The 27,511-nt window shown below is 46.9% G+C and overlaps 1 protein-coding gene across 1 annotated transcript; it reads left to right on the top strand.

The window, feature by feature from the left end:
• Positions 1–6,840: 6,840 nt before the first annotated feature.
• Positions 6,841–27,497, top strand: LOC311241791 (proline-rich transmembrane protein 4-like). Its single transcript, XM_084330696.1, has 2 exons — positions 6,841–6,956; positions 24,892–27,497. The coding sequence occupies exons 1-2, from the start codon at positions 6,932–6,934 to the stop codon at positions 27,078–27,080; spliced, it is 2,214 nt and encodes a 737-aa protein (XP_084186822.1). The 5' UTR covers positions 6,841–6,931; the 3' UTR covers positions 27,081–27,497.
• The last annotated feature ends 14 nt before the right edge of the window (positions 27,498–27,511 follow it).

The following is a 27,511-nucleotide window of genomic DNA, read 5'->3' as shown; positions in this document are numbered from 1 at the left end:
CCTCACAGCTCTAACTCCTGGAGGTGGAGGTTACATTATGACGTCATAGCTCTGAAGGTGGAGGTTAGATTATGACCTCATAGCTCTAACTCCTGAAGGTGGAGGTTAGCATTATGACCTCATAGCTCTGAAGGTGGAGGTTACATTATGACCTCATAGCTCTAACTCCTGGAGGTGGAGGTTAGCATTATGACCTCATAGCTCTAACTCCTGGAGGTGGAGGTTACATTATGACCTCATAGCTCTAACTCCTGAAGGTGGAGGTTACATTATGACCTCATAGCTCTAACTCCTGAAGGTGGAGGTTAGCATTATGACCTCATAGCTCTGAAGGTGGAGGTTACATTATGACCTCATAGCTCTAACTCCTGGAGGTGGAGGTTACATTATGACCTCATAGCTCTAACTCCAGAAGGTGGAGGTTATCATTATGACCTCACAGCTCTAACTCCTGGAGGTGGAGGTTAGCATTATGACCTCATAGCTCTGAAGGTGGAGGTTACATTATGACCTCATAGCTCTAACTCCTGGAGGTGGAGGTTACATTATGACCTCATAGCTCTAACTCCTGAAGGTGGAGGTTAGCATATGACCTCATAGCTCTAACTCCTGAAGGTGGAGGTTAGCATTATGACCTCATAGCTCTGAAGGTGGAGGTTACATTATGACCTCATAGCTCTAACTCCTGAAGGTGGAGGTTCGCATTATGACCTCATAGCTCTGAAGGTGGAGGTTACATTATGACCTCATAGCTCTAACTCCTGAAGGTGGAGGTTAGCATTATGACCTCATAGCTCTAACTCCTGGAGGTGGAGGTTACATTATGACCTCATAGCTCTAACTCCTGAAGGTGGATGTTAGCATTATGACCTCATAGCTCTAACTCCTGGAGGTGGAGGTTAGCATTATGACCTCACAGCTCTAACTCCTGGAGGTGGAGGTTAGCATTATGACCTCATAGCTCTGAAGGGTGGAGGTTAGCATTATGACCTCATAGCTCTAACTCCTGAAGGTGGAGGTTAGCATTACCTGCTCATAGGATTTATTCATTTGTCTATTAATTTTAGGGGTGTCACAATTTATCGACTAAAATCGAATAAATTGACAAAGGAAAAATAATCAGACAGACTGGTGTGCGCCGTTTTCTTAAGGCCTTTATTTGGGAGGAATCATGGTGATTGCATTCACGTAGATTCTACAGACATCTTTGGAATTAAATAATCATAATAATAATAAATACAACAATATTTGTATGATCAAAAATTACGTTTTACATTTACAGTCATGCCTCAACGACGCATTGTGATACAAAATAAATAAAAGCACTACACCAACACTGCAAATGACAGTGGATAAATAAATAAGAACTAACCCAATCACATATTTATACCATCTTGTTGCCCGCTCCTGGCCACCTGCCTCTGCCCCTGTCTTTGAACGTTGTTTCTTGCCTCCCACAAGCCGGCTGCAATGTGGACTAAGTCATACATAGCACGAGTCCCCTCCGATACTCGAGGTAACAGCCGTCGCATCTTTTCACCTACGCGGCTCGATCTTTCAGCGTCGGGGGTCTGAGCTTTGGAGGGGCCCTGCCCCCGTCGCTTCTTGATTCTACTGCGCAGGCGCACCAACCGACCTGTAGGAGTCGCTGTCCACAACGCCCGATCCCCACCCTTCAGTTTCCCTCCCCGTAATACGGCCAATGTGTATTACTGTGGACGACCAGCTAAACTGAAAGCAATGTGGAGAGCGGGGCATCCTGTTCGAGCCTAGTAGTCTCCAGCATTTGTTGCGAGCGCCTTGCCCACTGCGCCACGTAGCCACCCGAGGTGGAGGTTAGCATTATGACCTCATAGCTCTAACTCCTGGAGGTGGAGGTTATCATTATGACCTCACAGCTCTAACTCCTGAAGGTGGAGGTTATCATTATGACCTCATAGCTCTAACTCCTGGAGGTGGAGGTTATCATTATGACCTCATAGCTCTAACCCAATCACATATTTATACCATCTTGTTGCCCGCTCCTGGCCACCTGCCTCAGCGCACACACACACGCGTGGTGAAACCTTAACCAACGTTAGCTGCTAACCCTGGGAAACGCTCACAGCGGAGTGACTCCACGACACCAGTTCCATTAGTGAGGAAAGGGGGGGGGGGGTGGGGGGGGGGGGTTATATTGACGAGGCTTGACAACCGAGGTTCAAAGATAACTTCACATTTATTGGCTGTGTGTTTATATATATCGCTTCATGCATCAGGCTCCATGTTACAACTCTGTGTGTTTACTTCCTAGTGTGACATCATTCAACTACGGCAACCAAGAGGCTCAAACTCAAACCTAATACATCACAGGGGTGGGGGGGGGGGGGGGGGGCTGAACCTCTCTCACTCTCTCTCTACTGTACGTTCAATGATTTAAATTAGCCAAACGTTACACTATAAATACTAACTGGATAGTTCATGATATAAACATTTAATTTCATTATCTGAAATATTCTAAAATAATTAAGTTCTGCTATAAGCCATTCTCCCTTTGTGTGTGTGACCAGATGAGGTCAGAGGAGTTTGATAGTATTTACTGAAGATGGTCAGATAATGTTGATATTTCAAAATAAAAAAAAGTTACAAAATAATAATACATAATAAATGTATACATCGTTGTAGGAATGGTTTGGGAGAGGGAGGGGTTTTCGTTTGTGTGGTGTGATAACAATGTTGAAATTGAGAAGTTTAGACTTAAGTTTATTTTTACAACAGAAATAAAAATGTTGTTATAACAAAAGTACAGAAAAAGGTACCGCCGGGTACCGGTATCGATTCCCAGGTACCAGTACCGGTACCGGTATCGGTTTAAATGTGAACAGTACCCAACCCTAACGAGAACATGTGACGTACTTCATTCAGGGGATCGTTTTGACAGGTTGATGAATCCGGGGGTAACGGTCGTAGGTGTCGTAGGGTTTTCTCTTACGAACTTCCACAAGGTTGTCGTAAAGAGAACCACCTACGACACTGTTGTGTGAATGAGGTCCAATAAGCTTCTCCATGCAAGTACTTCCTCCCTTTGTTTATCTGTCTCTTTTTTTCCTCTCTCTGTCTCTGTTTTGACTAAGTCATGAGAAACTGACAGTCACTCACACACACACACACACACACACACACACACACACACACACACACACACACACACACACACACACACACACACACAACACACCCAGACAAAGGACACACACACACACACTGATTTGAAAGTCAATGCAATTATACGACACAGGGTCCGACTGCCGGGGTCACGGATGGCTGGCTGCAGCTAAGTGGATGAAAGGCCGATCCGTTTGACAGAACTGGGTTATGAAAGATATTCCTCCCATTCTGGTACAGTTTTACAGAGTCTGAAATACAAGCATCATGGGCAGCAGGGGGTTAAACTGTTCCCTTGGCAAGAGGAGAGGAGAGGACTGTTTGGTGATCTCTGTTCTTCTCTGACTGCTGTCCCTTGAGCTACGGTGACTCTGCTTTAGCCCTGCTGGATATATTCAAGATTTCTTTCAAGATTCAAGAGATTTTCTTGTCACATACGTTCACGAGACAATGACATGTAGTGAAATGAAGGTGGCCATGCCCGCCTTGATTGCGCAAAAAAATACAAATAATAATAGAATAAAATAGAATAGATAATAGATACATGATAAAAGGTACTAAGATAAAATACTATACAATGCTACGCTTACGAATTAAAGGTAATGAGTCCTATATACACTACTATACAATATACAGTTATGCTATTATGTAACTATACTATACTAACTATACTATACAAAAACATACATTTTATGTTTTTTAAAGTGATCTTTGCTTTTTCCTAAAGTGACCTGTAGTGTGTTTGTGTGTTAAAGAGTGCAGGATGTGTGGTGTGTGTGTGTGTGTGTGTGTGTGGGTGTGTGTGTGTGTGTGTGTGTGTGTGTGTGTGTGTGTGTGTGTGTGTGTGTGTGTGTGTGTGTGTGTGTGTGTGTGTGTGTGTGTGTGTGTGTGTGTGTGTGTGTGTGCGTGTGTGTGTGTGTGTGTGTGTTCATGTGTGCTTGTGTGTGGAGAGATCAGTCTTCAGTGTTCTGATATTTGACCTGCTTTAGCATTCCTGTATATATTTGACTGCTTTAAGAATAGAATAGAATAGAATAGGAATACTTTTATTATCCCGAGGGAAATTTGACACTGCAAATCGCTCAACATTAAACATTTAGACAGAACAGGTCACGAATGAGAATAACAAAAACAAATCAAATTGCTAAGATAAGAGTAGAATAAAATAGAATAAAAATGGAATAAAATATACAGTAAATACATACAGTAAAAATATACTGAGGTCTACAGTAGGTGTAGTATTGCACAGTGCTGTTTCAAAAGTACGAGTCCAGGAAGATGGTAACTGTCTCTCTGTGCTCAGTGATGCAGTGAGGCACATTGATGCATTGTATAGTCTGATGGCTGTTGGAATGAAGGACTTCCTGTGCCGTTCAGTGGTGCATTTAGGTAGTGTGAGTCTAGCACTGAACATGCTCCTCCTGTCAGCCAAGTCTGTGTATAGCCAAGCAAGGCTCCTCCTCTCCGCCACCCTTGCTAGAGAGTCCAGCTCCACCCCAACCACGCTACTGGCCTTCCTGACCAGCTTATCCAGCCTGTTTGTGTCCCCTGCTCTCTGTCCACTGCCCCAGCAGGTCACAGCGTACAAGAAGGCGCCCGCCACCACCGACTCGTAGAACATCCTCAACATCCTTGTACAGACGTTGAAGGATCTCAGCCTTCTGAGGAAGTAGAGTCGGCTCTGGCCCTTCTTGTAGAGTGCCTCTGCATGTTTTGACCCATTCAGTTTGTTGTCGATGTGCACACCGAGGTATTTGTAATCCTCAACCATGTCCACATCGACTCCCCTGATGGAAACGGGGGTCACAGGTGCACTCCTCCTCCTCCCCCGATCCACCACCAGTTCCCTGGTCTTCGCCACATTTAGCTGCAGGTGGTTTTTATCGCACCATGTGACGAAGTCCACTACCAGTTCCCGGTATTCCCTCTCATCACCGTCCTTTATACATCCCACTATCTTAGAGTCATCAGAAAACTTCTGAAGGTGGCATGACTCTGACCGATAGTGGAAGTCGTTGGTGTAGACGGTGAAGAGGAAGGGAGAGAGGACTGTCCCCTGCGGGGCCCCGGTGTTGCTGACCAGTCTGTCTGACACACAGCTCCGTAGGCGCACATACTGTGGTCTGCCCATCAGATAGTCAACAACCCAGGACACCAGGGGGGCCGCTACCTGCATCGCCTCCAACTTCTCACCCAGCAGCCCAGGCCTTATGGCAGGGCTATTCAACTGGCGGCCCGCGGGCCAGATCCGGCCCGCCAAGCAATTTGGACCGGTCCGCGGAAGATTACATGATAAAAAAAAAAAAAATGTCATGTCAACGTTCACACGCACAATAAACGCTAACCTAGCATTTGCATCACTGTTTGCGGGTAGCCCTCACTTCCTATGAACCCTCTTGCAATTGCCCAGTCAAAGAAGTGCAATCTCTCATTAGATGTGTGTATGTAGGCTAGGCCAGTCTGCCCCCCACCCCCCCTGATGTTTGAGAGTTAAGAGTGGACAATAAGTGCTAATAAGATGCTGTGATTTGCTGTTGTTGCACAGACATGAAGCACTTTTTCATAAGCTCAGCTGCACTATAAATGTGTTTTTTGTTAGAATGTTCAGATGCACATCATGCACTTGTTTGTTTTTTATTTTATTTTTATATTGAAATGTTGAAGAGGAGATGTTGCAGTTGTTGCACAGTCATAAATGAAGCACTTTTTGCAGGAGATGTTGCAGATGTGGCACATAAATGATGCACTTTTTTTGAAAAGTATACTACTTTTGCAATGTAGTTAAATAAAAGTTGTGAAAATGTGGTTGCGTGTTGTGTCAAGTGTACATATATTCATAGCACGGGGAGGCGCCGTAGCAGTCCGGCCCCTGGCCCCTTGGGTTTCTGACAATGTGGCCCCCTGAACAATTTGGTTGAATAGCCCTGCCTTATGGTATCAAAAGCACTGGAGAAGTCAAAGAACATGACTCTCACAGTGCTCCCCGGCTTGTCTAGGTGAGTGTAGGCTCGGTTCAGCAGGTAGATGACAGCATCCTCTACCCCCAGTCAGGGCTGGTAGGTGAACTGGAGTGGGTCTAGGTGGGGTTTGATCACCGGGCGGAGTTGCTCCAGGACTAACCTCTCCATGGTCTTCATAATGTGAGAGGTTAGAGCCACCGGCCTGTAGTCCTTGGACGTGTTGGGACGTGGGCAAATGGGTTCAAATGCATCACATAGTTTGTGTGACTGAGTTTGTCACTGTGTCTTCTTAGAAATAATGCATTACATCATGTAACTGGATTATAGCCTTTAGATTACAAAGATATCTGTACCAAAACACATAGTAATCACATTACATATAATTTTGGAAAACAAGTGATTCCTTGTTTACTCCGATGCATGTTTGAAAAGGGAACATTCTGATGATGAAATGAAGGACACAAATGTCATTATACACTACATTATACTTAAAATAATGTCAATCATGATTGTAGTCAATCAGAATAATTCAAATGAAAATTTGAATACATTGTCTGTTTTACCCTCCAATTGTATACATTTAAGAGACAAATAAATCCACAAGTAATCCAATGTAATGGATTCTGTTGGAATAATCCAATCGATTATGTCAATAATTATAATTGTTTGCAAGTTAATGAGTAATCTGTAATGGGATACATTTTAAAAGTAATCTTCCCACCCCTGTCTCAGAGAGCGCAGACGTGGAGAACGTGGAGGAGAGAGGTGTAGAGACAGAGACAGGCTGGGATGATGGAGAGAAGAGACCGGAAGATTCCACAGCATCGATGAACCTGCTGACAACATCAACAGGTGAGGCCTGCAGTCACACTGAGACACACCTCTAACACACACACACACACACACACACACACACACACACACACACACACACACACACTGAGACACACCTCTAACACACACACTCACACTCACACTCACACACACACACACATTGAGAGAGAGAGAGAGAGAGAGAGAGAGAGAGAGAGAGAGAGAGAGAGAGAGAGAGAGAGAGAGAGAGAGAGAGAGAGAGAGAGAGAGAGAGAGAGAGAGAGAGAGAGAGAGAGAGAGAGAGAGAGAGAGAGAGAGAGAGAGAGAGAGAGAGAGAACCACAACCGACAGCAGACAAGATACTGATAGGAATGTCTCTGGCCACATACTGTAAATATAATTGAAATGTAGTACAAACTCTTATAAGCAACTCTTTCTTTGTACTACATTTTTATTATATTTACAGTAGGCCTATGTTCTATATAAATGTGACTATAAATACAAAGACAAAGAGGGGTACATGTAAATGTACTCATGTATACCCTTACTAAAGCTGCCTGTATCGTTAGAACATTGATTTTTCGGACAAATTTCGTGTTAACCCTTTCACTGCCGCACTACCAAACTGTTAACCCCTTCACTGGGGTTAACAGACGGTTAACCGTCGGTCGTGTGATAGTAAAGGGTTAACCTTCTGTAGTGTGGCAGTGAAAGGGTTAATGAATAGATCCACGTGCGGCCCAGTTCTCCGGAGCACATGTACTGTAACCCACATTACCGGCCCAGAATAGCAGATCCAGTCGGCCCACGTTCAGAAATAGACATGTTGAACGTGCTGCTGCTGATGTCACCGCGTCGCCGGAGCCAGGCCCCCCCAGAACCCCCCAGGCCCCTCCAGAACCCCCCAGGCCCCTCCAGAACCCCCCCAGACCCCCCCAGGCCCCTCCAGGCCCCTCCAGAACCCCCCAGGCCCCCCCAGAACCCCCCAGGCCCCCCCCCCACTGGTGTTGGAGCCTCAAACAGTAAGGGAACGACAGGGAGATAGTGAGAAGCTAACACTGTTCATCTGTTCACTGTGTTGAAAAAAACCCGTCTTAAACGAATGGCCGTCACATTTCAACAGATTTCATCAGTTATTATATGCTGAGTGCTTCCTTTGTAAAACAGGTGCCGTCTGCTTGAAGTCAAACGGATAAGGATGAGACAAGATCTCCCTTTTAACCGAGCCAACCCCCCCACCCCCAGTATGCACGGTCGGGCTTCTCTAGGTGCACACACACACTAATTTAGTTTTTCTGAAGGGGAGTGAAATTGGAAGCGAAAGGCGACCAGATGAAAGCTACAGTATTGGTTTTTCACGATGCAGAGAGACAGAAACATAAACCCACTTTACACGGTGAGCGGGAGCGGAGGGGCCGTCGGCGGACCTCGAGGAGAACTTGTTATCTTGTCTCCCTTATTAAGATAAGATATTCCTTTATGGATCCCCTTGGGGAAATTCAGGCATCATAGCAGCATGGGGGAGGGGGGGGGGGGGGGGGTGCAGGTAGTATGGTACAGGTCACAGAATTATAGTGGAGAAGTAAAAATAAAATTGAATAAAAAAGCAGTGTAAACAATATAACAAGTCAATATAATTAACTCTGAACATGTGCCATATTGGCAACAAGGTGTGAGATGAGGGTATGTATGCCCTCTCAGTTATATTGGCCCTACAATAAATAGTTACAATATATAATCTAATAATCGAAACGGGAACCTCCGGATTGCCAGACGACTGCTCTACCTCCAGAGCCACTGTCGCCCCCACTGTCGCTCGTGTGTGAAGTATGTCCACAGCAGGAATGAGACAGATGACCAAGCAGGAAGGGAATGTCGCTGGTGGTCACACAGCCAAAAAACATTCTATCCAGGCCCGACCGCTCCGGGCCGCTGGGTCAGCCCCCGGCGCTGCTCAGATGGGTCTGTTTATTGACCGGATCGAGGCGTTAAAACATGGCATGAGTCCAGTGACACGTTTTCCACCCCGCCTCGGAGAGGACAGCCGGAGCGTGTCGCTGGAGAGTAAACAAACGGATGCACCACCAGCCTGCCAAAACATGCCACCCGACACATCACTACCCCCTGCTGCTTCCTGTTTTCTTAGGCTCCACCCACACCTCTTAGGCTCCACCCACACCGCCCAGCTGTTATCCGTTATGACAATAATGACATCATCATAATGTGATGATGCTGTTACAGTAGTGTGTGCGTGTAGACTGTTATGGCTTCAATTATAACTTCAAAGAGAACACATAGCAGGATTGAGACTGGCTCCATCTCAAGATTCAAGAGATGTATTCGTCACATACATCACACGAGACATGTAGTGAAATGAAGGTGGCCATGCCCGCCTTGATTGTGCAAAAAAATACAAATAATAATAGAATAAAATAGAATAGATAATAAATAGACATGATAAAAGGTACTAAGATAAAATACAATACAAATGATAAGCTTACGAATGAAAGGTAATGGGTCCTATGTAGGCCTACACTACTATACAATATAGTTATACTATATATAACTATACTATACTAACTATACAAAAACATACAGTTGTGTTTTTTAAAGTGACCTTTTTTGTGTGCTTGTGTGTGGAGAGATCAGTCTAGTGTTCTGATGGCCTGAGTCTGAGTCTGACTCTGAACACATAGCATGATTGAAACTGGCTCCATTGGCGGCTGGGTGGCGCAGCGGAGATTGCGCTCATCACCAATGCGAGAGACTCCGGTCTCGAATCCAGGTGTCAGCATTGCCTCCGGCTTGGGCCAGCCGTCATACTAACTCGTTTGTGTTATGGTTTGAAACCGACCCCAAACGCAAACGGCACAGAGAGAGTTGTTTCAGAGTTAGCCAAAATCAAGGGCGTGTTTATTTACTGAGTAACAAGAATGAATTAGGTGGTGAACAGAACAAACTGGGAAACAGGCATGTGAGGAATGTTTGCTGCTCTGCAGCTTCTCCCAGAAGGTGATGTTGTGGAATTTGTCCGTGACGTTTCAAGTTTCAAGTTTCTTTAATAGTTGTCATACAGAAGTACAGAATACTTTTGTACAAAATGCTTCTTACTGTTGCGCTCCAGAGACTGTGCATGACAAGATAAGTATGAAATAAAAACATAGTAAAAATTAGAAGAAAAAAAAGAGGTCACAGTGTTCAGTTTAGACATATGTACAATGTTCGTAGACGTAGTTACCATACAATATACAATACTGTGCAGTGTACTAATATACAATACTATATAGTGCAAGGCATAAATGGACGAGGTGCAGTTTAGGTACAATTCACAGTAGGTGTACGAGTTGTAGTGCAAATCCTTTATCAATAAATATAAAGTGTAAGTGTGTTTGTGTGATCTAAAGTGTGGAGAGTGGGTGCTGCAGTGTGTTGTTTGTTTGAGTGAGTGTGTGTGTGCGTGTGGGTGTGTGTGCTGTGTGCATTTGATGGTTGTTGCATAGTGATTATTGTTCGTTTAGCGATTATTGTTCGTTTAGCAGCCTGATGGCCTGGGGATAGAAGCTCCTTCTGAGTCTTTCTGTGCTCGCCATAAGACTCCGGTATCGCTTGCCTGACGGCAGCAGTTCAAAGAGGCAGTTGTTCGGGTGGCTCGAGTCCTTAATAATTCTCTTAGCCTTCCCCTTGCACCGCTTGTTGTAAATGTTCTGGAGGGTGGGAAGCCCCCCTCTAATTGTGCGTTCGGCTGAACGTGTCACTCTTTGTAGTCTGCTACGGTCTTGTGCAGTGCTATTCCCAAACCAGGAGGTGATGTTGCCGGTCAGGATGCTCTCTATTGTACATGAGTAGAAGTTCCTAAGGATCTTCTGACTGACTTGGAACTTCCTTAGGCGCCTGAGGAAGTAGAGGCGTTGTCGTGCCTTCTTCACAACACTGTCAATGTGTGTGGTCCATGTCAAGTCCTCGGATATGTGGGCTCCGAGGTACTTGAAACTGTTCACTCTCTCAACTGGTGCCCCGTCGATGCTGAGGGGGCTGTAGTCCTTGACCCCCGACCTCCTGAAGTCCACAATCATCTCTTTTGTTTTGCTGACGTTCAGGGAGAGGCAGTTCTCCTGACACCACTGTGACAGGTTCTCTACCTCTTCCAGGTAGGCCCTTTCGTCGTTGGCAGAGATCAGGCCCACCACTACTGTGTCATCAGCAAATTTGATGATGGTGTTGTTGTTCCGCTGTGCTACGCAGTCATGTGTGTACAGGGAGTAGAGGAGGGGGCTCAGAACACAGCCCTGGGGGGCCCCTATGTTGAGCGTGATGGATGAGGAGGTGCAGTTGCCGGCTCTTACCACCTGGGGTCTGCCCGTCAGGAAGTCCAGGACCCACTGGCACAGGTCATAGTTCAAGCCCAGGTCCCTGAGCTTGGCTATGAGTTTGGAGGGGACTATGGTATTGAATGCTGAGCTGTAGTCGATGAACAGCATTCTCACATAGTTCCCCTTCCTCTTGTCCAGATGTGATGCTGCTGTGTGCAGCACATGGGCTATGGCGTCCTCCGTGGACCTGTTGGGGCGATATGCAAATTGCAGAGGGTCCAGGCTGATGGGGAGGGAGGAACAGATGTAGCCCTTCACTAGCTTCTCAAAGCACTTCATGGCTATGGAGGTGAGGGCTACAGGGCGGTAGTCGTTGAGGCAAGCGGGCGTAGATTTTTTGGGTACAGGGATGATGGTGGACTTCTTCAGACAGGTGGGGATGACGGCCTGTTCCAAGGACAGGTTGAAGATGTCAGTGAATACCGGGGCCAGTTGGTCGGCACAGACTTTTAGGACGCGGCCGGGGATGCCGTCCGGTCCTGCTGCCTTCCTGATATCCACTTTTTTAAAGATCCGTCTCACCTCATGCTCTGTTACCCTGAACACTGAGTCTCCATCAGCAGACCCCCCCCCCCCCCATTGCCGTGGTTTGTAGGCTGGTGTTGTTATTCACAGCCTCAAACCTCGCATAGAAGGAGTTGAGATCATTTGCTAAGGAGATGTCACTGTTCAGTTTGAGGGGGGTTCCTTTGTAGTCTGTCATTGTTCTGAGGCCCTGCCACATGCCTCTAGAGTCAGCCTGTTCAAACTGAAGTTCAACTTTATCCCTGTAACGCCGTTTTGCCTCTATTACTGCTCTCCTGACGTTGTATCTTGCCATCTTGTGTTCTTCCATGTTGCCTGTCACCAGCCCGGTGTTGTATGCTGATGTGCGCACTTTCAGAGCCTCACGGACGGATTTGTCTACCCAGGGCTTTTGATTTGGGTAGATATTAATTTTGGTGGTGGGGATTATTACTTCTACCTGAGTACAGACATAGTCAATCACCGTTTCGGTGTATTCGTTAATATTGGCTGTGTTATCACGGAATACACTCCATTCTGTGCTTCCCAGCACTGCTTGGAGTGACTCCACTGACGTCACGGCCCAACGCTTAACCTCTCGCGAGACCACCGGCGTTCGCTTGAGACTCTGTTTGTACTTAGGCAAAAGAAAAATTGCGGCGTGATCGCTTTTACCGAATGGACTAAGAGCCTGTGACTTGTACCCATTCTTAAATTGCGAGTATACATGGTCTAATATGTTCTCGCCTCTGGTGGGACAGGTCACATGCTGATAGAAATTCGGCAGCACCTTTTTAAGACGTGCGCTGTTGAAATCCCCCAAGACCAAAATGGCCGCGTCAACGTTAGCTGCCTGGAGTTTGTTTACCTCGTCGTGAAGTTTTGAAAGTGCGACCTCAGTGTTCGCGTGTGGTGGAATGTACACTCCGATGAGGATGATGGACGTTAACTCTCTTGGGAGGAAGAAGGGTCGACATTTTATCGTGATAAACTCCAGGTCTGGGGAGCAGTGGTTAGACATTTCCTTTGTGTTGCCTAAATCGCACCACTCCTTGTTTATCATGAAGGCAATGCCGCCTCCTTTCTTCTTTAGTGACTCTAATGCCGTCCGGTCTTTTCGTAGAACGAAGAAGTGGTCTGCCGGTTCTATTGCATGATTCGGGACATCTGGACTCAGCCAAGTTTCTGTGAAACAGAGGACGTTACAATCCCGAATGTCCCTCTGGAATTGGATCCTTGCTCTGATGTCGTCCAATTTGTTTCCTATCGATTGCACATTGGCCAACAATATGCTGGGCAATGTGGTTCTGTGTCGTTTGGACCTCAGTCTGTTCCGGACCCCGGCTCTCTTTCCTCGTCTTCGCGGCGGCTTTTGGTCTTGTCCGTGGCCGGCATAACAAAGGATCTCGGCGGGCCATTTCTGCTGTTCAGCGATCCGATCCAGAGAGCAATCCAAACGGTAAGTTTTTCTTAATCCAATGTCAATGATTGACTGACGGTCATACACATATAATGCACCAACAGTTGGTGCAAATAAAACTCCTAATACTATAAAAATTAACAAAATAAAGCACAGTCTCGTCGGAGCGATCAGAAAGGCAGCCATCACAGCAGCGCCAGTGTGTGTGTGTCTGAGCCGCTCTGCAGATCCTCCCAGCATATACTCCGGATGGAGGCGGAGAGGGAGAGAGAGAGTCCGAGTTAGCTCAGCGCACAATTGAAACTGACAGGTGACTGGTGAGGTGAATTGTCCAAACAAATAATCCAAGTGACAGATCTTCGGTGTGAAACACACAGTGAGCAGTGTCCAGAGTGAAAACAATTAGGTAATCCAAACGTGTAATTCCAACAGACAAAAAGGTGAGAACAGTATGAACAAAAACAGGATCTCTTCGGTGCTTTACAAACACACAAAAAACGATAGATCCAAAAGATTGTTTACAAAAACTCACCAGAGCGCAACGCGTAAAGCGGGCAGATCAAACGAGGCGGCCGATTCGTAACGGGGAAGCAGGTTCTCCAAACGGAATATTTCTCGAGAGTCCTGGGAAGCAACAGAACAGGGAAAGCAGCGACGGGAAGGAACAGGCAAATGCAGGGAATGTTTCAAAACGATCCAACATCAATATTAGGGAGATCAGGGTATTTAAAGCCACGGGGCGCTTAATGACAAGCTGTGACAGCTGCGGGATGAAATTGATCATTGCTCCAGAAGCGTGTGGTTGGGAGAGCACCAATCAAACGGCATCTTACAGGAAAGAAGCGTGAGGCGCGGAATGCAATTAATTTAACAAAATACCTTAAAGGAACAGAGCGAGTGGGTGGGCAGCGGACAAAACCTCACAGTTTGGCTGAGTTAGCGGGAGGGAAGTTGTGGGTGGTAATCTGGCGTTGTGGACAGCGACTCCTACAGGTCAGGTCTGGGTGCCTGCACAGCAAAAGACAGGAAGTGGTGAAGGCAGCGTGACCTCCCACGCGTTACACTTCACCAATGAGAGTCCGCGCTGTCAGGTGAAAAGAGAGCCGCTGGCTGTCTCCGCATGTGTCGGAGGAAGCATGTGATAGATCTCAGGGCTCCCTAGACCTACCAGTAGGGGGCACATGCGCACAACGACCAGGTAGGGGAGGGGGGAATTGGCATAACGACTAAGGCTGCGGTTAGACTGACTGATGTTTTCGTTTAGTTTTGAAGATGAGTTTCGCTTTTCCAGGTCGCAATGTAGTGGCAGCCGAGTTAGACATTTGTTTTGCCTCCTGAGCACAGTGATGTAGTACAATGCCAAAGCAGTAGGTGGCAGTAGGTGGCGAACATGAAGGCAATTTTCAACCAATCAGAACTTGAATGAGGACACTCCACATCCTGTTCAAAATCTCAAAAGCCACCATCTTTAAATGCCTCCGCGAGCCATTTTAGCCAATGAAGCATTATTTTTCAGCAAGAAATAAAGTGCAATAAACAAAAACCGATACATTCACTGTGTGTTCTGCCTCATGTGTTGATGATTTGTTGATGAAACAAAACTAACATCAACACAAGTGACCACCAAGAGCGGATAGTTTAGTCTCAAAAAAGATCGCCGATGTTGTTAGCTACATGCTAACGTGAATGGAATATGCCATTATAACAGTATAGCATTGTGGCTAGCAGCTAACGTTAGCTCACGTCAGTTAGCCAGCCAGCACCAAACTGATATCAGGAGCTATCAGTAGCTAGATAACATTAGAGACAACGCCTCGTGTATTAAACAAAGGTGAATAGATGACTGGGCCATTTTGTTTAATGCTTGTTAAGATTGAAAGAGGAGCTCTGAGCTAACAGGGTCTGATAGCTAACGTTAGCCAGCTGCTCATGCAATCGGTAATGCTAGCAGAATGAATGGATGTAAACTTTATTTAACATATTGCAGAATGGGTACAATACAATACGGCTCAATACAAACAATTGTTAAGGGAATGCAGACTGTTGTAGCTTGGACTGGGGTCCTAACAATAACTTGACAACACATGGTAGCTGCAGCTATAGCTCTGTTGTCACCGGACGTTGGTGAGGGCACGCAGATGTGGGTATCTACTGCGCATGGGCGTTGAGCAACAATGGCGAGTATCCAAAACGGAAATACAATTTCAGCGTTTTCAGTAGGGCCAAAATGTTTTCTGCCAAAACGGCATTTCTATCTAACAGGGACAGCAAACGTATTCAAAACGTATTCAAAACGAAAACAAAAACAGTCTGTGTAACCATGGCCTAAATTGGGATTGGAGGAAAAACACAGAAAAATCAGGCGGAGAAAAAGAGGATACAAATCATCTATGGGAGAGAGCTTTTGTTGCGTTTACATGTGGACTTCGAAGAGGAGACTGACAAATCCTAATAATGAGTCAGTGCTCATGTTACTCAACAGTTGGGGTCAGGGGTCAGAGGTCGGGGGGGGGGGGTAACAACATGCCTCAGGACCCTGCTGTGATATTCCAATACGATTTATTAACTTAGAGTGATCAATACATACAAAAATAGTCTGAGATATGGCTGAAAGGCTCTCCTCCGGGCTACTAGCTACGAGACTCGGAAGTGAGTGAGAGAATGAGAGAGAGGGGCTCCTTTATAGTCAGGGGGGGGGGGGGCACACCATAAGCTCTGCAGGGAGCAGGTGATGTTTTTAAGTCCTGGTTTAGACACCTGCCACTCAGGGGGTAGTGTTTGATACAGGCTCTTCAGGAAGCATGAGTAGTGTTGCCCCCACTTCCTGCTTTTGGTGCTGAGTGAGGAGACAAGCACACCACACACACACTCATGTGCACACAGGCACACACGGTGCACATGCGCATGGGCAAGCATACAGTAGCATGAAGGCACACACACAACACACACACAGGAAACACACTCCCATTAATCAAAGTGAAAAGGGCTCCAGGGTCTTTTGTCTTTCAGCATTAGCGAAGTACGGTTGCAGTGTTGTACAATCAGGCCCACCCCCCCACCAGCACACAGACTCTCAACCACCCTGAAGCAAGAGAAGCCTAGAGAGAGAGAGAGAGAGAGAGAGAGGGACACACACAGAGACAGAGAGAGAGAGAGCAGGAAAAGCAGATATACCAGCAGCACAGTATATCAAGTTTCAAGTTTATTTATTAGTTGTCATATAGAAATACAGGATACTTTTATATGAAATGCTTCTTTCCGTTTTGCTCCTGAGAGTGTGCTATATAAAAGGATAAGTATAAAAAGTATAAGTTGAGTATAGAATAGAAAGTGAAGTACGTAAACAAGTGTAAACAAAACAAACATTTTATACATATATACAATACAATATACAGTTGTGCCACACAGAGTAGAGAAGGGTAACTGAGTTCCCATACAGTACAATACAGTACAAGGTGATGAGGTACAACTTAGCTTAGCTTGTGGTGCCACCTTGTGGAGGTGAGGTGCAATGAGGTAAAATATACAGATATACCAGTATACCAATAAATATAAAGTGTGTTAAGTGTCTAAAGTGGGTCAAGTGGGTGCTACAGTGAGTTGTTTATTAAAGTGAGTGTGTACGTGTGGATGTGTGTGCTGTGAGTGTATTTGATGGTTTGTTACATAGTGTTATTTTCATTGATTGTCATTGAGCATCCTGATGGCCTGGGGATAGAAGCTCCTTCTGAGTCTCTCTGTGCTTGCCATGAGACTCCGGTATCGCTTGCCTAACCGCAGCAGTTCAAAGAGGCAGTTGTTTGGGTGGCTAGAGTCTTTGATTATTCTCTTAGCCTTACCCATGCATCGCTTGTTGTAAATGTCTTGGAGAGTGGGAAGCCCACCTCCAATTGTGCGTTCGGCTGAGCGGGCCACTCTCTGTAGTCTGCTGCGGTCTTGTGCGGTGCTATTCCCAAACCAGGAGGTGATATTGCCAGTCAGGATGCTCTCTATTGTGCATGAGTAGAAGTTCTTAAGGATCTTCTGACTCACTTGGAACTTTCTTAGGTGCCTAAGGAAGTAGAGGCGTTGTCGTGCTTTCTTGACTACACTGTCAATGTGTGTGGTCCATGTCAAGTCCTCAGATATGTGGACTCCGACGTACTTAAAACTGCTCACTCTCTCGACCAGTGCCCCGTCGATGCTGAGGGGGCTGTAGTCCCTGACCCCTGACCTCCTAAAGTCCACAATCATCTCTTTTGTTTTGCTGACGTTCAGGGAGAGGCTCTTCTCCTGACACCACCGCGCCAGATCCTCTACCTCTTCCAGGTAGGCCCTCTCGTCGTTTTCAGAGATCAGGCCCACCGCGACTGTGTCGTCAGCAAATTTGATGATTGTGTTGTTGTTCCGCTGTGCCACACAGTCGTGTGTGTACAGCTAGTAGAGGAGGGGACTCAGAACACAGCCCTGGGGGGCCCCCCGTGTTGAGAGTGATGGATGAGGAGGTGCAGTTGCAGTTGCAGTTGCCTGCTCTCACCACCTAGGGTCTGCCCGTCAGGAAGTCCAAGACCCACTGGCAGAGGTCATAGTTCAAGCCCAGGTCCCTGAGCTTGGCTATGAGTTTCACAGCTATCCTCGCCAGTATACGCCAGTATATATGTACAGTATACTGGAGAGGATAGCTGTGAAATGCAGGACGGCGGGAGAACGAAGAAGAGATGCTGAAAGAGAGAAGCCACAGGTCTTTGTGTCACAGGAAACTGGCCCAGTTTAAAAATAACACTCCACCTATGGGAGTTGCCACCATTTGAAGGCAGGCGTTTCCAGTGACATAAACAAAACAGAGCATTAGGGGGGGGGGGGGGGGTGGGCGGGGGCTGGAGCTGGGTGGGTGGGAAACAGAGAGACTACAGATACAGCACTGACCACAAACCTCTCCTGCCTCTCCTGTTGTGATTTTGTGACTCCTATTGTTCTGGACCGAGCCAGATTTCACACCTCCACTGCCTCCGCGGAGCTAATGATGGAGCATCGCCGTCGGTTGTGTGATATTAAAGGGTTAACCTTCTGTCGAGTGGCAGTGAAAGGGTTAAGAAGCATCCAAATTCATCCCATCTCCACACATCCCTGAATCATTCACCATTTCACACTAGCAAGAACACCGTTTATACATTCTATTACTTTTATTCGTACTTTTACTTTTTAATGTATGAAGCACAATCTCAGGGGGCCCATAAAGAATCAAGCATTGCACTGGAATGTACATTACACACATGATGTAGCTTATACGTGACAAATAAAACAAAACTTGAAAACCATGTCACTCATGTATTCATAGAAGTGTTGGAGGTAGCACATGTTGGCTGCCTCTTCCAGTATTGATTATAGTGACATGATGAGAGTCCTGGTGAGATGCTACATGATGTGAGTCCTGGTGAGATGCTACATGATGTGAGTCCTGGTGAGATGCTACATGATGTGAGTCCTGGTGAGATGCTACATGATGAGAGTCCTGGTGAGATGCTACATGATGAGAGTCCTGGTGAGAGTCCTGGTGAGATGCTACATGATGTGAGTCCTGGTGAGAGTCCTGGTGAGATGCTACATGATGTGAGTCCTGGTGAGATGCTACATGATGTGAGTCCTGGTGAGAGTCCTGGTGAGATGCTACATGATGTGAGTCCTGGTGAGATGCTACATGATGTGAGTCCTGGTGAGATGCTACATGATGTGAGTCCTGGTGAGATGCTACATGATGTGAGTCCTGGTGAGATGCTACATGATGTGAGTCCTGGTGAGATGCTACATGGTGTGAGTCCTGGTGAGATGCTACATGATGTGAGTCCTGGTGAGATGCTACATGATGTGAGTCCTGGTGAGAGTCCTGGTGAGATGCTACATGATGTGAGTCCTGGTGAGATGCTACATGATGAGAGTCCTGGTGAGATGCTACATGATGAGAGTCCTGGTGAGATGCTACATGATGTGAGTCCTGGTGAGATGCTACATGATGTGAGTCCTGGTGAGATGCTACATGATGTGAGAGTCCTGGTGAGATGCTACACACATGACTGTAAAGAATGTTGAACTGCTGATGAGCCAGAGAGGCGACATGGGGTGTGCCCCCCCCCCCCAGCGTTACATCATTCAAGAGAAACAAAAGAAACAGTTAGAAGTAGAGTGTGTATAGCGGTCAGGTGGCGTAGCGGCGATTGTGCTTGTCACCAATGCAAGAGGCTGCGGTCTCGACTCCCGGAGTCAGCATTGCTTGAGGCTTGGGCTGATCGCTATACTAACCCGTTTGGCTGGGTTAGGGGGAGGGCAAGTCATGGGTGGGAATCTGGCATTGTGGACAGCGGCGCCTACAGGTCAGGTCTGGGCGGAGGCAGGACTTGATGAAGGCAGCGTGACCTCCCACGCGTTACACTTCACCAATGAGAGCCCTCGCTGCCAGGTGAAAAAATAGTCACTGGCTGTCGCCGCGCGTGTCGGAGGAAGCGTGTGGATGACTTCAGGGTTCCCTTGTACCGACCAGTAGGAGAACATGCGCACAACAACCAGGTAGGGGAGGGGGGGGGGGGGGGGGGAATTGGCACGACGACTAAAATTGGGAAGAAAATCTAAAAAAGAATTATAATAATAATAAGTAGAGTGTGTAACTCATCCATAATGTGAATACTCAGACCTCATTCATAACCTACTGTATGTGAATACACATACCTCATCCATAACTTAAGATCACACCCATGAATGTGAATTACAGCATTACAGCTCAGAGGCGACCGGTATTAACTATCCGTGGATGAGATTATCAGGAATCGTGTTGCTAATCTCCCACCAGTGTCAGCGCAATAACACATCCCACGGAAACAAATGACTCCCTACACCCTCCGCAGACAACAGCGGGCAGCCGTGAGTTATGATCCACTGTGCTCGGCTCGTCCTGTTCATCTGTCCCCGTCTCCCCGTTCCATTATAGAGCCGGGCTCTTTAGAAGAGAGTGATTGCCTTTGATGGAGATAAATGAGTGACAAGCCTCTGTGCACCCCCCCCTACCCCCCCTCTCCTCTCCTCTTCTGAAGAGAACTTCCCTTCTCCTTTGCTACTGTTGTGTTTCAGTGTGAGAGATGTTTGTAGCTGTGGATATATATGAAGTGTATTAGGCATGGTGGCCTTGTTTTGTGTTTCATGAAAAAGGTAAAAAAAAGATGACGTCTGGAGACTGCAAAACACAAAAGTGTATTCCCATCTGTGATGCATTAGGCTGTGTCGTGACGCCAGGTCCCTCCTATCCAACAAGGCATCTCTCATTCGTTTGATTTCAGCTATAAAAAAAACATGTACATTAGCAGCGCAGATGAGCTTAGCAGACATTTCAGTAGAGTTCACGCAAACATACAAAAAAAAGAAAGAAAAAAGGGATCTAGCCCTTTCACTGTGACAATACGGAAGGTTAACCCTTTCACTGCCACACGACAAAGGGTTAACCCTTTCACTAGCACACTACAGAAGGTTAACCCTTTACTATCACAGTAGACGGTTAACCATCTGTAGTGTGATAGTAAAGGGTTAACCTTCTGTAGTGTGGTAGTGAAAGGGTTAAAAGGCCAGTTCAGCGACCCAACATCAATGGCCCCAACACCAAAAATAAGAAATAGGGACAGGTTTTCCTTCTCTAGTTGACAAGACTGAACTCTTGATACAATGATTAACACTAAACATATGAAACATGTGGAAAAATATGACTTATTTTATTGTGTGGCTGTAAACGGTTCATCTATGTTGGTAATGTTTGCAAACACTGGAGTAAAACAGTTCTAAATTGAGACTTGAGGAGAATGTTCCAAATGGTGTATTTCCCACGTACAGCTCAAACTCTTTAAGAATGTATGTCAGGGTTCCCACAGACATTGATTTATCCTGGATGAACAAAACGTTCAATGCAAATGGTTGATTTGAAGTTCAAGGACTTTTTAAGCACCTGTTTTCAAGGAATTCCAGGCCTAGACTTTTTTCCCCAAGGACCTTGTGCGAACCCTGGTATGTGAACATTCATATGGTCAAAACAGATCACGTCGAGGGCTTTAAAACAGATCACATAGAGAGGGCTTTAAAACAGATCACGTAGAGGGCTTTAAAACAGATCACATAGAGGGCTTTAAAACAGATCACGTAGAGGGCTTTAAAACAGATCACGTAGAGGGTCTTTAAAACAGATCACGTAGAGGGCTTTAAAACAGATCACGTAGAGGGCTTTAAAACAGATCACGTAGAGTTTTAAAACAGATCACATAGAGGGCTTTAAAACAGATCACAGAGGGCTTTAAAACAGATCACGTAGAGGGGCTTTAAAACAGATCACAGAGGGCTTTAAAACAGATCACATAGAGGGCTTTAAAACAGATCACAGAGGGCTTTAAAACAGATCACGTAGAGGGCTTTAAAACAGATCACAGAGGGCTTTAAAACAGATCACAGAGGGCTTTAAAACAGATCACGTAGAGGGCTTTAAAACAGATCACGTAGAGGGCTTTAAAACAGATCACAGAGGGCTTTAAAACAGATCACAGAGGGCTTTAAAACAGATCACGTAGAGGCAGGGTTCCCACAGGCAAGATGAAATTCAAGGACTTTCAAGTACTTTTCCCAGCACTTTTTTTCATTTTAAAAGGGCATTTAAAAGGATACAATTCACTTTTAAATGCTGTTTTTATAGAAAAAAATATATGTATGGCTTAAAACACTTTAAAAAAAAAAAAAAAAGTATAATCTTGATTCAGAAATATTTTATCATGGATGAACAAAACTTTCAATGCGAATGGTTGATTAGGACTTTTTAAGCACCTTGTTAAAAATGCGCCGTTTAAGGAATTCCAGGCCTTGACTTCTTTTTTTTCGTACAAAATAAATCAAGCACTTCAAGGACCTTGTGCAGACCCTGCTTTAAAACGGTCACTCCTTAGCTTTCAGAGCCAAACCACATTTCCTCCTCGGGCGCTACAACACTCTGTCTAACACGATCATAATTAGCCGTGTTTGTATGAAAACAGCAGATGTCGAATGGTGGCTTACGACGAGGGAAACAGCCTCTGTGGTCCAGGAGAGAGCGATCTCCCACCAGCCCCACCCCCACGGAGACAAACCCCCATCTGAAGTTGCCATCTTACAAGCTTCTGGCTTTTAAACAGGATTAGCGTATTAAGATGCTTTCACTGTCCTGGCCCAACGCCAGTTTCTTCGTCTTGGCGCTGATGTCGAGTAAACGCTGGTGTATTATTCTCAAGAGTGGCCAATTAAAATGGAGTAGAACCCACTGGTGTTGAGTCACATGACACCACAATATTAGATTAGATTAGATTCTTTAATGACCACACAGCCAGGCTGGTGGAATTAGTTTTCAGGGCGTATAACATTGTTCCAACATAGAACATCACTTACAATACATACTGCATGCAGTTAAATACATACCGGTAGATACATAAATACAAAAACCACAATATCACAATTTATGTCCGTAACAGCAGAGGTAGGGGCAAGGCCAGATTAAGACTTCAGAGGCCCCTGGGCCAGATTCTTGTGGAGGCCCCCCGACACACACATACATGTGCATGCACGCACAGTGGCGTTTTTATGTCACTTTAAAAAATATATAGAATATTTAGAAGTGGTGGGCTCTGAGGGCCAAGCTAAAAGGACTTTGATCACCCCTGCCCACTTTGACAACCTAGGATGGCTTAGAGTAGACGACAGAGTACAGCAACTTGCAATGGGCCTGGTCTACAAGATACACTACACGACCAAGGTACCCATGTACATGTCAAAATACTTGCCAAAGGTCAGTGAATACCACGATCACAACACCAGAGGGAGCTCCACAAATCATGTTAAACCCAGATTCGGCTCAAACAAGGGACTAAACACGTTTCGCAATTATGCCACATAAATGTGGAACGCCCTACCCAAAGCTGTAAAGGAATGTGAATCACTACCCACTTTCAAAAACACTCTCAAAGAACACCTACGGGAGACTGCAATTCGAAACTGGCCCCTGTAAATGTCCTAACACAACCCCCTCCAATGTACAGTAAATGACCAAGTATGGTTTTGTCAATATTCCAATGTACAGTTTTGCTTGTACAGTTGTACAGTGTCACCCACCCACCCCTCCACGCCTGACGCCATCCTCAGGAAGAAAAAAAACATGCACACACTTTGGAGACAAGAATATAATATTAGAATAGTAAGCTTACTTTTACGTGAATGTCAATTTAAATTATAATTAGGGAAGGGAGGGGGTTGAAATGTGTTTTTGTCCTGTGTTACTGTCTGTGAATGAATGAATTAATGAAAATGTTATTTAACAGATTGCAGAATGGGTACAAATAATACAGTACGGCTCAATACACACAATTGTTAAGGGGATGCAGACCAGAGAAAGACTTTCGTCTTGTTTACATCAGGGTCCCCCATTTTCAATTCATCATAACATATATGACATACATGACATACAGATAGACAGACCAGATTTATCCGACTTACCTCTGGGGAATAAAGATCTCACCTACTATTCTTTTACCAACGGATTTCCAGTTCCGTGTTCGCGTTCTGCGATCCGATTGGCCACTGACATTTCTTAGGCGACTCTTTCGAAGTTGGTTAAGGTTAGAGTATGGAATCAGGGCTGGTGTTCTATCGCCCTGCTCTAAGACAAACTCTAACCTTAACCAACTTCGAAAGAGTGCCTAAGCTTAACCGGTGAAAGAAAGAGGTGTCACACGATTGGCTCTACCAGAAACGTCAGTGGCCAATCAGAGCGCAGAACGCGAACGCGGAACTGGAAATACGTTGGTAAAAGTATTCAGGCGTCGGGGCTGGGATGTGGAGATGCAAGTTTTGACTTTTTATTGCTGTTTTTACCTCAAACGGAAAACCTCAAACAAAGAGGAGAAAAAATACTCAAGATTAGCCACTTTCAGACGGCAGGGTGTGACGTACTGTATATTTTAGTTGATGAAATATTTTTGTTGACTTAATATTTTAGTTTATGAAATATGTTTTCATTTCAGTGTCACAGTATGACATCGATCTCCAAAATAAGAAAACAAATAAAAATAAAAGGTGGGGCCTCTAGTGACGAGGGGCCTCCAAAAGGCCTCGAGTGACGAGGGGCCTCCAAACTTTTTTTAAATTAAAGTTAAAAAAATAATAATAATAATTTGGGGCCTCTTGTGACGAGGGGCCTCCAAAAAAATAAAAAATGTAAGTTAAAAAAAAATACAAAAAATGTTGGGGCCTCTAGTGACGAGGGGCCTCCAAGAACATTTTTATTTAAAATTTAACTTTTATTTATTTATTTTTTTGGAGGCCCCTCATCACTAGAGGCCCACGGCCCGGTCGTTAATACGGCCCTGGGTAGGGGTATTGTTATAGAGAGCTCAGTGTCCTTATGGCAGTGGGGAAGAAACTATTTTTAAAGCTGCATGTTTTGGTGGTCAGAGATCTGTAGCGCCTCCCGGAGGGCAGCAGCTGGAAGACAATGAGATTCCTATACCATTCCATTACATTCTGGCTTTCTTGGTCTCAGTCTTCTAATTTTCGATGCATCACACACACACACACACATTTTTGCTTCCGTTTGCTTTGCGTTTGCCCAAATTCTTTCTGATGGAAACTGAACCGATGCTCTTCTGTGTCTCTCCAGGCCCTCGTCGGGACCTCCCGGGTGTTCCTCTCTACACTGACGACTGGCTCTCCTACCCGACGGACGGTGACATCACTTACCTTCCAGACTGCAATAGAGAACGTACTGGAATCTGCAACCTCTCCTCCGACACCTGGGATGCTGCTGCCCCCACCACCACCACCACCTCCACCTCCTTTGAAACCCCTCGCATGCACACCACCACCACCACCACCTCCTTTGAAACCCCTCCCATGCACACCACCACCACCTCCACCTCCTTTGAAACCCCTCCCATGCACACCACCACCACCTCCACCTCCTTTGAAACCCCTCCCATGCACAACATCACCACCTCCACCTCTGCCAACCAATCCGACGACCCTTTCCTGATCCCGGCTCCGCCCCCCATGTTGGTTCCCCTGTACACCGACTGGAACAGCGCCATGGCCGCCTGGGGCCTGGCCTGGGAGGCGCACGTGTACGGCGTCGGATGCGTCTTCGCCGCGGTGACCCTGGCCTCGGCGCTCAACCTGCTGTGTCTGCCGCTGCGCTGTCCGTCCGGCTGCGGCTACTTCGCGCTGGTCAGTCTGTCCCTCCTGGCCGCCGGCTGCGCGCGCGCCTTCTCCCTCCTCTACGACGCCTACGGCCACCAGGACCGCCTGGCCTCGGCGGAGGCCTCCCTGCTGCTGTACGAAGCCCCGTTCCCCTGTCTCACCGCAGCCTTCGGCCTGGTCTTCCTCCTGCTCTCCATGCGCTCCAGGATGCAGCTCTCCTACTCGGCCTTCCAGAGGCCCTGCTTCCTGGCTTGTCTGGTGCTTCTGCACTTTGCCGCCGCCTTCGGTCCGGTGACGCTGGTCAAGATCTACCGGCAGAAGCCGCCGCTCTGCCTCGTCCTGTCGCTCGTCTCCCGAGGGGCCTTCGTGGCGCTGGCCACGTTTCTGTCCGCCGCCTTTTTTGTTTTCTACGTCTACGTGCGCGCGGACTCCAAGCACATCTACCACCTGAACAACACGTCGCCGACGCCAGCCGAGCGCTACAACCGCTGCCCGTTCGCAGAGAGCCGGGACTGGAACCGCGCGGCGGCGACGGTGTGTCTCTCTGCGTTCTTCTTGCTGGCGTGCGCCGGGTTGCAGTTATATGCGATGCTCAACGCCATGGGCCTCGCCGGGGGAGAAGAGGTGTTCCGTCCCTGGCCTTGGTGGGCGTTCCATTTCAGCTGCAGAGTGTGTGAGCTGGGGGTTTGTCTCACTCTAGCCTTGGTGGTAGCTCAGCCAGTCTACTGCTCGGACCACCTCCCAGCTGCTGGGAGCTGCTGGACTGAACTGTTGTCGGCCAAGTCACCCATCCTGCCCGGGAGCTACCAGTGGACCTTGAGTCAGCAAGAGAAGCTGGCCATCGTCGATAGCGTTGGACTTGGAGAGATGGAGTGCCTTCCTCTCTACACCTTGGTGGACGAGAGGCTTGGCAGCAGTCTGAACGGCCTGGACCTTCTCTACCACAGCAACCGGGCCTTGGCCTACCGAGACCTGGATTTGGATCTGCCGGGTATGGGTAAACCCGAGGAGGTGGGAAATGGAGCAATATCAGGTGGATCCTCCTTCACCAGCGGCTCCAGTGCAGACCTGCGGCCTCCCTCCCCCATCAACCTGCGCCGCAGCATCGACGAGGCGCTCTTCAGCGAGGCCCTCTTCCCCATGAGCCTCTTCAGCCCCTCCAAGCCCTGTCACGGCAGTGACCTATCCATCAACACTCACAGTACCCTTCCCAATGGCGGACAGGCTTTTCGTGAAGCGCTCTCGGTGGACCCCGGCCTGTATCGGACGTCCTCCTGCGCGGGGGTGGCCTCCCTGCCGCTGCCGCCAGACACCGTCCTGGGGGCGCCGCCGTCTCCCTCCCTGTCCACCTCCACCAGCTGCTCGTCACCCGAACGGTGGAGGGGCAGCTCCTCTTCCTGCTCCCTCTACAGGCCTTCCCTGGGGGGGTCCTCCATGGTCCTCTGCCCTACGAGTCCAGAGAGACACGGCCAACACCCTCTCCAAGGGGGGGGTTCCTCTGGCCACCAGAGACACTACCACACACTGGGGTCCGCCTCGCAGGAGAGCCTGGACATGTCCTCTGAGACGGACCGCTCCGTACAGGAAGAGTTCATCAGTGTTTGCAGACAAATCGATGCTTTGAGCATCTGCAGTGAAACTATAGACTTGTAAAAAGGACACTCTTAGTCAATGAAGGGCTGACGACTGGTGTTGGCGTCTAAAAGATGTTGCCGGTTAGGAGTCCAATTTGTTACGTCACTGCCCGTTTGATCGAGTGGCTGGTTTCAGAAGTTTTATGAGGCGGTTTTGTTGGCGAGTTCTTGAAGATGGGTCTTCTCTTTTTATCTGGGAGGGTTCAAGTGCCATAGAATGTCATAAGCCAAAAGGTAATTTGTAAGTGACTTTTTCACGTTTGATAATGGATGTTTTGGACAATTTGATATTCTCAGAAGAGCTGTGGGTTTCCCAGAAACGTTTGACAGGAGGGGAAAGGGCAGGAATTCATTTGTACAGACGTTTGTCTTGCATTCCAATAGATACTACTGTGAATTAAGCACTTACTAATCAAGACTACTGATATTAAGTCATACTCTCAATTTCAA

Source organism: Notolepis coatsorum, assembly GCF_963971535.1.
Source record: "Notolepis coatsorum genome assembly, chromosome: 15".
Lineage (NCBI taxonomy): Eukaryota > Metazoa > Chordata > Actinopteri > Aulopiformes > Paralepididae > Notolepis > Notolepis coatsorum.
This window is presented reverse-complemented; position numbering and strand designations above follow the sequence as displayed.

Bases quoted from the DNA above. Each gene is read 5' to 3' on its own strand.
- LOC311241791 (XM_084330696.1), top strand. From the start codon at position 6,932: ATGAACCTGCTGACAACATCAACAG. The intron at 6,957-24,891 runs GTGAGGCCTGCA...GTGTCTCTCCAG, and splicing joins CCTGCTGACAACATCAACAG to GCCCTCGTCGGGACCTCCCG.